Here is a 13,113-nt window from a genome sequence, read left to right as displayed (position 1 = left end):
CTGTCTAACACTTTAAATATATGCAAACGTCTGATATACAGAACTAAATAAATTAGACCTGGAATTTACTGGATCTGTAATTTGGCAGTGTCTGAGTAACCTATGCTGCTCCCAAGTCTGCTGTCTGCATACATATTTGCAAGTCAACAAAAGTATCAAGTGAAGCAAGGTAATGCTTAGCCCAACATAACATTGCTCTGTTATTTCTGCATTGTAGCTCAGTGTGCTTCCCTCTAGACATTCCAAGGTACAGTTATTACTGAGTTTCTACCATTACCATTATTTATCCCCTATTCCCAAAGCCAAAGAAACACTGTAAGACATGACTATAGTTTTGTTATGGCAACAAAAAAATGGGAATTGTTCAACCTTCCAGGTGTCTGCTGAAAAGAGCCTATAAGAAGAAATGATATGTGATACTGTTGTGAAAGCTCCATAATGGTCACCACACTGATGTCATGCTCACTGCAGGACTGGGGAAATCCGAGTTGTGGTGGATAGACTTTTAACACATTTTGTAATAGCCCCCTTTCAAGACTCGGGTTTGGACTGCATCATTGCTCACCCCTGAAGAATCCATCAAGCTGCTTTTTTATGCATGGAGCAGCAGCTTCAATAACCTGTTCACTAGCCAAGCTTCAATCTGTGACTGGTTGCCTGATCACTGCAAACCGTATTAATCAGACTAGCTCTGTAATGGAAAAGCCTTTAGAGAATTCTTTTTCTGCTGCATTGTTTCGATCCTGTGTGATAATGATGATCGACCTGTCTACAAATTATAATGTTGTTTTTCTGGCTGTATTTTGTTAGCCATAGATTATAAAGTCCATTTTCCAATGTATTTTTTTATTTTATTTTTGCTTCTTGGCATAACCACTTCCCACCCCTTGTCAAAGTCATGTACTTTTTTTTTTTTTTTTTTTTTAAAGATGATTCATCCCTTATGTTAGAAATTTGAACTTTTGTTTTTATTTCACTGGTCTGGACCAGGAATGACGAACTGCCTTCAACAGATTCAAGATATTTTTGAAGTGATTTCTGCTCTGTATTAACTAAGCGCATTTTCTCCTTTCAAATGGAGAACATTCATTTTTAATAAGCTCCAACTCCCATCCTTCATAAAAAAAAAGGCACTTTATTTTTAAGTGCCAACTTAGTACTTTTTTTTTTGTGTGTTGGATATCTAACAATGAAACTAGTTGCTGGCATTTTCTTTCTGTCCTGAACTTCTCATGAAGCTAATCGCTGGATTCCTTTTTTTTATTTTAAAGAAGGGAGGGGGCATAGTGTTTATTTTTAAATTACATTTAGTTTTTGGATGATGTATTTCTTTTTTGTGAAACACCACAGATTGCAATACTGGTTGAAGCTCACTGTAGGTGGGGATGCTAACGGAAGGAGACAGGCTGACCCAAGCTTGGAAGAGACAGTGCTACCAGCTTTTTTTGCGTGTCAGTTTCCAATCCACACTCTCTTTGTAATTGACTAGCGCAGGGTGTAAGGTAAACTCTGTGACCTCTAAAGGACCTGCGTCGATCGAGGGACCTGTGAGCCACATCCTGTCATGCTCCTACCGAAATAACCTTTCAAACACTAGGGAAGAGGATACATAATAGAATGGGGAGGGCATCACAAAACCAGATCAGAGGGCAAACGCCATCATAACCTTAAGTAAATATTAGTTCTACCGCTGCGCCCCTGCATTGAAAGCACTTGCCAAGCTCTTTCAGGGAATTCCTTCTCCTCACAGGGCTGGGTCTGGTGGATTGTATTTACTGATGATCGGAAGTTACTGTCAATAACAAGCTAAAGCACCTTCATCTCTCCAAAGGCGGGGAGTGAGCGAGAGAGGAGGAGAGACAGAGGGAGCAGGGGAAGAGAAGAGCTGATGCCTGAGAGAGTCACTCTGAAGCAAACCAAGCATCTGAACTTATCATTTCTTTTTATCAGAGCAACCAAAGATCGCTGGGAATCTACTGGATTATTTTGCTGTTAACTGGATCTCTCACGTGTTTGGTTGAAACCTGGAAATACCAAATAACTTGATTTGATTGCAGCCACTGATTGCCCCAGAAATGTATTCAGTGCTCTCAGCCTGCACTTGCCTGTAAGGACTATGACATTTTTAACTTACATTTGATGCATCAGTTTAATATTAGTAGCCACTCGTAATTAAGATCATTGCAACTACATTGAAATATAATTTGATCTTGTATTGCTTTTTCTCCCCTCTCCAGATGTTTACACTTCATGCTGCTCTGCTTTCGGGTACAGGTATGTTGATCTTTGTCCTTCAGTTCACAAAAAGCTGTCAGTTATTTAATTTGGCTACTACGTTTCAAAGAGGAAATAACATTGCTATGCATTAGCTTTAACTAGCTGTAGGTCCTTTTGCTGTAAACGCGTTTATTGGATGGGGCAGCATTATTGAAGAACATCTGAGCACACTAGTTTATTATGCCTTCATTTGTCTTAATTGGCTACAAAGTGTCCGGATACGGCTTATCTCTGCCAATCGTTTGCATTAGGGGGGATTTTCAGGAGTACATTAGCATGTGTCTTGATAACAGCTACTATTAGACTACTGCTTTGATAATGTTGATTGATACACTTGCTTTTAAAGAGCTGCCCCTCTTTTCTGCTTCGAGCAGAACTTGCTTAAAACTCACGTTTTCCTAGCCAGAAAAAAAGACTACTCCCTTTCCTCTTTTTTTTTCTTTTTTTTTTTCCAAGGGAGACGAGGTTTTCCCTAAATTGATCTTAATTATGTGACCGCAGAAAAAGCCAACTGTAAATCGAGAGGAAAAAAAGTTAGCACGATCAGAAGGAAGTCTAAAAAATTTCAACTTATTTATAGTGTAGCAGCATTCCAGCAAAAAAAAAGTACCCAAATGTTTTAAAGATATTGTTGGCATTAGTTGAGATTTTTCCCCCCTCCTCCTTGCTTCTTTGCTGCTAGTGCTACACGTGCAGCTTTAACATGACACGCCCTCGATCTGAACTGCTGGATGTTGGCAAGTCAGGTAGAAGTCATTAAATATTTTCCTTGAATTAAAGCTGGCCATTCTATGTGATTGAATAATAAATAGTGGATAGTTGGTGCCTCTCTCCCACCAAGCAGAAACCAGGGGTGACAGCATGCACCTGTTATTCGGAATCAAACACCTTTTCCTGTCACCTCCAGTTATTTGGTGTTGTGTTATGCAAGGAGAGCTTTAAAGTAAAACTGCAGAGTTTTTAAGGTCTAATGCATTGTTTGAGATTTGAGAGTTCTATACTAAAATATGGCACTTAGGTGGAACATGTATTAGGCGGAACATGTATGAATAAGACTTGGTGTAAAATGTACAAAATCACTGTGAGACAAATCTAGTTCTTGAGTCAAAATAAATGATACTTGACAGACTTGGTTATGATGGTAGATACAGATATTACAGGAAAAGTGTGCACATAAACATTTGGGATGTATAGGATATTGTAAATATACTTTAAATAATTGTCAGAAAGCTGAAAATATAATTACAATTTTAATTTCAAGCCTACAAAAAACTATGGTTGCAAATTGCAATGTGGTTTGGGGAATGTATGTTCTTTGTTGTTTCCTTGTATAAAAATGCAAACTGAAGAATCATATGGTAAATGTGGATCAGGTGCTGGTAAGTACCTATTGCCAATAGATACCATTTTAATCACGTGGAAACTAAAGTTAATCAAGGCTTTATTTTTTCTTGTTGCTTTTAGTGAATCAGGCCAAAATTGGCACACTGCCTGGAAAGCACTTGCTAAAATCTGATCTCTTACTTCAGCAGCTTTAAAACTTTGGAAGTTATTGGCATTTATACAGTTGGAACTTGCAGACTTCCAAAGCAATAAAATAATGAAAAAAAGTCCTGTGCTCTGTTACTATTAGAACCATACTTTTAAGATTTAGTGCTGATTTTGCAGCAGTTGCAAGAAGATCTGAGATTAGCATTTACGTGCAAGGCAGAGTGTCCCCTGTATTACATTTCTCCATAATAGTGAACAAATTGTGTGTTTAAGTTGACATTAGGATTCTTAGTAAAAACATCTTTCTTGTACTATAAAGACTTGTGATTATCTATGTATCAAGCTCCTCTAATAATAGTTGTTAATATCACATTTCACAAAAGTTTTGTGAGCTCCACTTTGAATTGTGTTTAGTTTTTGGAGATAGAGTAGAGCAAGACCATAGATATGTTTTCCATAGGAAATAATGGTTTATTGATTTAATGCTTAAAACATTGGTTCTATGAGTATGTATATGTATATGTATGTGTATATATATATATATATATATATATATATATATATATATATATATATATATATATATATATATATATATATATATATATATATATATATAACAGATGATAAATATTTAAAAGTTCTTTGCATTTCTGTTGGGTTATTTAATTGGACGGATTTCCACAGAGGTTCACCTCACCTTAGACCTGGCAGTTTTCAAAAACACCACAATGGAAACAAATGACAGTCTGAGATGAACAACCTTGTAACTTTCTTATTAAATACTATATATTCATTAAATTGACTGCTTTATGAGTCCTATAATGCACCACCATAAACCCAATCCCCCAGCTATTGACTGCCTCAGCAGATCAATATATGTACCTTAATACATTGATCTTAATTGACTCTTCAAAATAACTTTCTGGGAATCAATTAAATAGCAAAACGTGTATTTTTCAGACAGCGTGATGCATAACCTCCTTAAAAAAATATGATATTTGTTAATTTTCTGATTTCTTACACTCACTTCCTGAGGCTACTGTAAATTTGGAGGCTTTACTTTAAACACACTTGTAATCCTTATACTTCTACAAAGGAATCCCTTGGATATTGAAACAAATTTTTTTATCCTAAAAACAATATTTCCTAAAACAAAAACAGCCGACAAGAAAAAAAGAAAATCCCATTTAAACAATCATTGTTTTCTTCGTTGTTCTTTAATTTGAATGATCATTTTCAGATGAACAGTTAAGAGTTAATTGCACATAACAAATAATATATTAATATGAATGCATTTATAACAACTACAGTATAAACACTGGCCATGGAACCTTATGGATCCATGTTAAATTACCTACAGAGTTAAGGTGCTATTGTGACATATGCTCAATTGCTCTGTATATTGTTTAGGAACAAAAGTTCAATAAAGCTTCACACCCAATACAATTGTTTTTATATGTAATATTTATTTCTACTGTATATGCTTTTCTTTGCAAATTATTTGCTCAGGAATTATCACTAGTAAATAATATAACTGATAAAGCTATGACTTTGTTTTATTGATTAGGTCCTGTTTTACCTTGTGTGCACTGTCAAAAATCACCAACACTGTTTAAGAACAATATAATGTATATATAAAAAAATTCACAAAAATAGACAAAAAAATGACACATCAATAACAACAAAACAAATGCAATTTAAAAACATGCTAGTTTCAGCTTTTCAACATCATAAAAAAGATTCATAAACCCCTGTAACACCTCATAAAATCCAAGCCTGAACCGTCATAGTCTAGTCAGATGTGTATAGCAAGAACTGCTTATTGGACCAGCTGGTCAGTTCTAAACCGGTATATATTTGTGGAGTAATAGGTGAAGACATAACAGCACACCATAATTCTTTAGTGAAATAAGACATGTCCCAGGCATGACCTAATCCTAACTACAGGGCAAACTTGCGTTACAAACGTGTTCCCATAATGACAGTTGCATCAGCTCCAAATCGGCAGCCGCTCCCTCTAGATTCTGGCGATCGGGAGGACAGGAATTGCCATGGACACCTAGATACACGTTTTGTTATACCATAGCTTCTTCTGGAGGCTGTTGCCCCACATTTGCCCTGTAGCTGGGATTAGGTCATACCTGAACATGTCTTATTTCACTAAATAGTTATGGTGTGCAGTTACGTATGTCTTGACCTATTACTCAACAAATATATACAAGTTTAGAACTGGCCGACTTATCCAATAGGAAGTTTCTGCTACTGTATACACACCTGACTAGACTATGACAGTTCAGGCTTTTATTGTAGGAGTTGTTACTGGTTGTTATGTAGCTTTTGGATGATTTTGAGAGGCTGTAATTAGCATCTTTTTACCCGTGTTTGTTTTGTTGTTATTCATGTGTATATTTTTTTGGTCTATTTTTGATACTGGATTATTACATTTTCTACCATTTTTACACTTATCCGATGTGTGCTGTTATAAGGATTCTTTCTTTTTTTCTATGGCATTTGCTAGTACTGTATATTCCCAAGCACCACTGTGACACATTGTTAGGTATAAGTACTCTATGCTTACTAATTTAGACTCATATTATTCTGTAATTTTTTGGTGTGGAACAGTGCTTTTTCTTGTTTAGTTTGTAGGTAAATGGTACATAGGAGAAAATTAAACCACCCGTGTTTGCATTCTATTAAAACCCAGAAATTGCATGCTAAACAAAATCACTTGGGTCCTTGTTATCTAGTGTTTTTTTTTTTTTTTTTTAACAAATACCCAGGGCTACTAGACTGTTCTGGAACAGGATTGTGTTATTCTCTGTCTTCAAGCTGCCAGCGCTCAGTTTAGCTGTTGCAACTATGTTGCGACCCCTTGTGGGTTTCTTGGCTTCAGTCAGTTGCCTTGGAACCCCCCCCTGCCTTTTTACCAGGATGGGCTGCTCCCCCTCCCCTTGCCAGGTGGTATTGTCCCAGTTAATTTCCCATCAGCCCAGACCAGCAGCCATCTTGAACAGTCATCTCTCCTATCCTGGAAAAGTTACTGATTTTTTACCTATCCCTATATCTTGCATTTAGCCCACTTCCCTCACAGCTCCTCCTCCCCTCTATTGCTCTCATGTCCCAGTGTTCCCTCAGTACTTTTCCCCCCTTTTTATTTGTATGTTGTTGCCCCAAATAAACAATTCAGCAAGTAAGAATGTTCCCTTGCTTGATATATGGGATTCAGTTAACCTGCCTGTCCCTACGCATCTATCAGGGTGTGCTTGGGCCAGAACATAGACCTCTTTGGGTCTAATTTACAGCCCATATCAGCAAGTTGCTCTTAAAAGCTTGTATTAAAAAAATTGTGATGTACGGTTTGTTTTAATGGCACATAGTTGACAGGTATACGTAGTTTATCTAATACTGACACACACTTCTAAACATGTAACATTAACACTGTACTTTCTCTTTTAGCTATATAACTGGTATTTTGTAACTAGACTAGGTAACCCTTGTTTCATAAACAGTTAATAGAATCTTCATAAATTATAGCATGAAGTTAATGAATATTAGATTATGAATAACAGTAATGTTTGTGTGCTGTTGGCACTGAGTACTTCACCAAAGGTCACAAGCCAGTTGAATCAATACGACTAAAATATGGGATCAATCCTGCCAATAGGCAAAGTGATGACAAATTAGTTTAATCTATCTACAGTATGTTTACCATTCAACTATATTGGCCAAAAATGTTCTGCAAATAATTCATGTCTTTAATTCTGCTTTGGAAAAAAAGCAGTAGGGGCAGTTGTGGGGCATTGTACTACAGTACTGGTTCTTGAAGGTTTTGTTCATACAATTAACATATACAGTCCCAGCAAGCTCAAAACCCAGTACGTACTATGTTGTACACATATTTATTTGTGCCAATTGGGGAGCTACTGGGTTAGTGACCTAATATATACAATGATAGACAAGAAAGCCCGAAATGCGATCTCCAATATAAAAAAGTATTTAGTACATTGTATGTTTTTTCTATATTCACAAGTATGGGTCATTTAGTTCAATCCTTTGGCAAAAACATTTTAAGCTTGCTACCATGTCAAGGTGGAACCATTTCAGCATTTGTTTTTAACTGAGTCTACTGATCCATAGGCCTACAATAGGCTGAATTAGCACATTTGTCGTGCTAGGACAATTTTGTCCTATATCTGTAAAAATACAAATAGAATATAAAGTGCAAATAGGAGTAATCTTTTTATCCCCTTGGATATTTTCTGTGCTCCCATTGTTTATCCTCCTCATCCTTTATCCTCCTTATTACCTTACTTAAAGGAAAGTCTTCTATAAGAAGGACGAGCGGTTATACAACCATCTAGCTACACTGTCAAGGTGGAACCATTTCAGCATTGGATGCGTGACTGTTGGCTGCAGTATTGTTTTGTTTCCTCATCTCTCTATGCAGTGGAAGAAATACATAAGAAAGTATGACTAGGCACAGTAGTGTAGGACCTGCTGAAATGGGTTCACCTTGATTTGGTAGCAAGCTTAAAATGTTTTGGCCAAGTATTTAACTAAATGACACATACTTATGAAGAAGAAATATAGAAAAAATTTTTGTCAAGTATTAAATAATTTGTCATATTTAATGCAGCATTGGGGCTTTCTTGTCAATTTGTTCATACAATATACAGATATTCTGCAAATAATCTTTAACTTGAAGAATATAACAAAATATTTGACATTACCTATTCAGCTTAGATAAAAGACAGGTGGGCAAAACACTGCTTGCTGACCATAATTCCCATAATACAACATAGCCTTAATTGTGTACATTATGCTTAATGTTGACTATTTTCTCAGCATTTAAAGAGTGAGTGAATGTAATAAGGTACAACACTCATCCATACTTCATGATACTGTATGCTCCTGTGCTTCTATTTGTATCAGAAAAAGTAATTGTGAGTATGTTTGTGTAGCAACATATGGGGGATTATTCAGTAAAGTCTTTAGGTGGCAAAACTGAAAAAATCTTATTGATTTCAATGGGAATTATTTTCTTTAAAAAAAATAGGAAATGTGCTTTTTTTGCACTGGTATTGACTCAGTTTCACAGCCAAAAGACTTTAGTAAATAGACCAGGTGGAGTTTGAGGAGGGAATAATTGACACATATATGAAGACAGGATGTATCCATTTCTGCATGAATGCACTTTGGTCTTTTCCAATTGTGTCAGGAAAATAAATAGGTAGTGTGTTTATACGGAACTAGGGGGGAGATTCACAAAGTGCCGATGCAGGGTATTGCACACTGGTTCATCGTTTACGTTACTTTAGGTCAATCGCAGTTAACGCCCGATTGGGGGGCAATACCCCTCATTGACAACTAGTGAATCCTGGCATATATGTGCGTAAGGGGAGTAGAAATGATTTGTATTAATGAAATGTATTACGTTCTTCACCTCATTTGAAACTGTCATTGGCAGGGTACCCATTACGGCTTAATTAGTAATATTAATACATAGGGGTCTTTTGGTGGAGAATCACTAAGGTCTGTTGTGAGCGAACGCACCCATTCCGGTGTTAACTGGCATTCAAGTCAAAGTGGTGAGGCGAAAAAACTCAGGTGTATCAGAGTTGTATAAGAAAAAAAAATCAGTAGTGTTTTTTGTTATACACATGGTGCCATTGTTTTGCCCCAGAACTGCACGATTCCTGCCTTGATACAAGTACCCTGTATGCCTTTCTGTAGGACATCTATCAAGTTTTACAAACTGTAATGAACAAAAAATGGAAATAGCACAAACTGTAGCATTGCTCCAATACTAGGAGAAATTGTGTCATTTTGACTGTCACTTTGCATCAATGTATCAAGGTGCTTTGCTCAAATGTTGCTGGTCTTGCCCAATTAAACATTTTAAAGAGTGGTTATAACATGTATTAGGGGAGAAGATTAAGCTACAGTATGATGAGATTTCCTTTAATCTGAAACATATTTAAACAAGAATGCTAGCTATTGATTGCACCTGATGAAAGGGGATTTGCATCCGAAAAATTATGCAAACAAAGTCACTGAAATAAATTATGACAAAGAAGATATGATGGGGATATCATTTTTTATCCAGAGCATAGTGGTGATACTATTTTTTGTTTATACTTCAACTTGTGGAGGTGGTTGTGTGGAATCCCTGCCCAAAGGGCACAAAGTGCTCTATTTAGAGAATGGAAACTCAAATACAAAACATATTATTGGAGCCTACAGTATCAGTAATTAATTCAGACATCATAACCTGAAAGTAATGCCATCTAACATCCTCCTAACACTTTTGGAGTAACCACAACTATAACATGGCAAAAAGTCACTCTTGTAAATTACTAGGGGCTCAGAAGGGATAGTCACCACATAAAACAAATTTGGCAAACTAAGAAAGGGCCTAATGGGGATGCTATTTTCTCCAAGATTAAGCAAATGTGAGGAACTGGAAATATCTAGGGATATTTTACACTTTTATAAAAAGCATCACATTCTTTTTATGGTCTGGGATTTTTTAAACTCCTTTCAAAAGCCTGTTGAAGTAGGCATACATAATTTATACTTTTAATAAAGGATTGGTAGTCGTTGAGGGTAGGTATATTAGTACCCTTAGTCACTGTAATAAACATAAACAAAACCAATGTTTTGGATCATATACAGTACAACTTTTTATATTGGAATATTGTGCAGATAATGAGACCTATGTATCAACACACAGAAAAACTTGTTCGGATGCACTGCACCAATTTTGCTCCAAATGATGTCATATGTACCATATGGAGTAACTTATAAATCAAAATGCTATTTCAATGCTAAAACTCAACGTTTGCACTTCTACAGTTTTATATAGAAATGGTACATTTTGGTATTTGCACTTCTATATTTCTACTCACTGGGAATTCCTCTAATATCACTGTTACTTTGGTTTGTTTGTGTATGTGGACACACACACACACTACAGCCACTTGAGCAGAAGTGTGTGCGTGTGTGTCCATGTGCTGGTGGCACCTGCCACTTTTGCGCATATGTTGGTGGTGCCGGGCGCCTCTGCGCATGTGCTGGTGGCGCCTGCTGCTTCTGCACATGCACTGGCAGCGGCCGCTTCTACACATGCTTTTGAGCACGCGCTGTCGGCGCCGGCCACGTCTGCACATGCTCGTTTCTGCGCATGCGTGCGATTCAACGGCCAGCATCAGTAAAATACGTTCCACATTTTCATGTCCATGAAGGAGGTTTGTCCTACTGCAATGATCGCATCTGTGAATGCGCGGCCAGCACCAGCCAATTACGTCACTTCCGTTTCACATTTTCATCTCCATGAAGGAGTTTTGTCCCATCAAAATTTACTGGGTGCTATTAAAGAATTTTCACATCAAAAAGTTAATGTCACCTCTGATCTGTCAGATTGTTTGATTGATAGGGGAAAAAATATCATTATCATGTGTGTACTATGTAACTATAACACCTAGTTTTGACACTCCCCAAAAAATAAGCTGATGCACATTTGTCAAAAACTGGATCATAGACCTTGAGACGTTAACGCAAAGAGTCACAACATAAAAAGTATGCAATTTGCGCCAATTTTGCTTAACAGTTGCCATAAAAATGTAATTACTACCCTGGGGCTTTTATCAAGCTCATTGAATACAGGGATTCAATATTTTCCTTCTTGACCAGTTATTTTTCTGAACCTTACAATCCGTGAGGCACCGATTTAACATGCCGTGTTAACATTGCTTGCAGAGATTACAGCTTCATTTGAATGCAAAGCATAAACAATTATGTGATTGAAGATTATGACTCGCACTTAGTATGCTGTGCTATGCAGATACACATCATATTGAATAAGGGTTTTATGAGCTTATTCTATATTAACCGAAGCGGCCGATTCGACCATTTTCAGTCGAAATCCACATTTAATTCATTTGGGAATTTGGGTCGAAAATGGCTGGGTCGGCTGCTGCAGCTGATATAGAATAAGCCCTTTAATATTTTTAATCAATTTTTTTTTAAAGTAACGCTTTGAAGGTCTAACTGAGACTTTTTTTTAAAGTAACGCTTTGAAGGTCTAACTGAGACAAGCAGTTTTAATACTCACTTTTTGTTTAATTTTCCTATATTTAACAATATGCATAAAACCATCTAACATATGTGAACCAGTCACGTGTTGGTGTTCGTAGTAGTAGTAGTAGTAGTAGTAGTGCTTAATCACAAATGCTTTGAAAATTAAAAAGAACACCAAACACCCTAAACTGGAAAATAGTAATACTGGTTACCAACCTACCTACTTTGAAGTGATTCTTTTCATAAAGATGTACGCTCACATACAGATGTATCACATCTATATCACCAAGATACGCCTTTCCTCTGTTGCTCGACTGCAAAAACTCCGACAAAGACCCTCATTCTCTCCCGTCTCGACTACTGATACCTCCTGCTGTCTGGCCTTCCTGCCTCTCACCTGTCTCCCCTACAATCTATCCTTAACGCTGCTGCCAGAATCACTCTACTCTTTCCTAAATCTGTCTTAGCGTCTCCCCTGCTGAAATCCCTCTCATGGCTTCCTATCAAATTCCGTATCACACACTCAATTCTCCTCCTCACTTTTAAAGCTTTACACCATCCCAACTCTTGCGTTCTGCTCAAGGATTTCTTGTCTTTACCCCTTCTGTATTTAAAGCCCTCTCCAGCCTTAAACCCTTCTCAATGACTGCCCCATACCTCTGGAATGCCCTTCCCTTCAATATCCGACTAGCACCCTCTCTATCCACATTTAAGACCCACCTCAAAACACACCTGCTTAAGGAAGCATATGAGTAGCTCCATGGCTGATAATTTGCACCTCATACATTTACTTTGGCCCCTTGCAGACGCACTTATCAGATCGCCCTCCTACTGTCTCTCTACGTTCTTCCTACCAACAAATTAGATTGTAAGCTCTTCTGAGCAGGGGCTCCTTTTCCTAAATGTTACTTTCATGTCTGAAGCACTTCTCCCCTTTATGTGTTATTTATATTATTTGTTATTTATATGATTGTCACGTGCATTACTGCTGTGAAGCGCTATGTACATTAATGGTGTTATATAAATAAATGCATACATACATACATACATACATACATACATACATACATACATACATAAATACATCTCACTGTCCCTTGGAACTGTCACCAGAAAAAAGCCGTGTTTGCTGCAAAATCGCTGCCAGAGTCCATGCTTCCGAATTGGACCCCCCACAGTGATGATACTCTGGCAACAGGGCAGCCGTGGTCATGGTCATGGTCACGCAGCATGCCCTGGTGCCGAACACTGTAAGTCTTGCTA

The 13,113-nt window shown here is 37.2% G+C and overlaps 1 protein-coding gene across 2 annotated transcripts in view; it reads left to right on the top strand.

The window, feature by feature from the left end:
* Positions 1-1,300: 1,300 nt before the first annotated feature.
* Positions 1,301-13,113, top strand: part of FGF18 (fibroblast growth factor 18) — a 323,948-nt gene continuing 312,135 nt past the window's right edge. For both annotated transcript variants that reach the window (XM_075601657.1, XM_075601656.1), the window contains exons 1-2: positions 1,301-2,107; positions 2,238-2,274. In XM_075601657.1, the coding sequence (XP_075457772.1) occupies positions 2,076-2,107; positions 2,238-2,274 (69 nt within the window). In that variant the 5' untranslated portion in view covers positions 1,301-2,075. The remainder of the gene's footprint in view (positions 2,108-2,237; positions 2,275-13,113) is intronic.

The sequence above is a fragment of the Ascaphus truei genome, chromosome 5 (genome assembly GCF_040206685.1).
Source record: "Ascaphus truei isolate aAscTru1 chromosome 5, aAscTru1.hap1, whole genome shotgun sequence".
Classification (NCBI taxonomy): Eukaryota; Metazoa; Chordata; class Amphibia; order Anura; family Ascaphidae; genus Ascaphus; species Ascaphus truei.
Note: the sequence above shows the minus strand (reverse complement) of the source record. Positions and strands in the feature narration are given on the sequence as shown.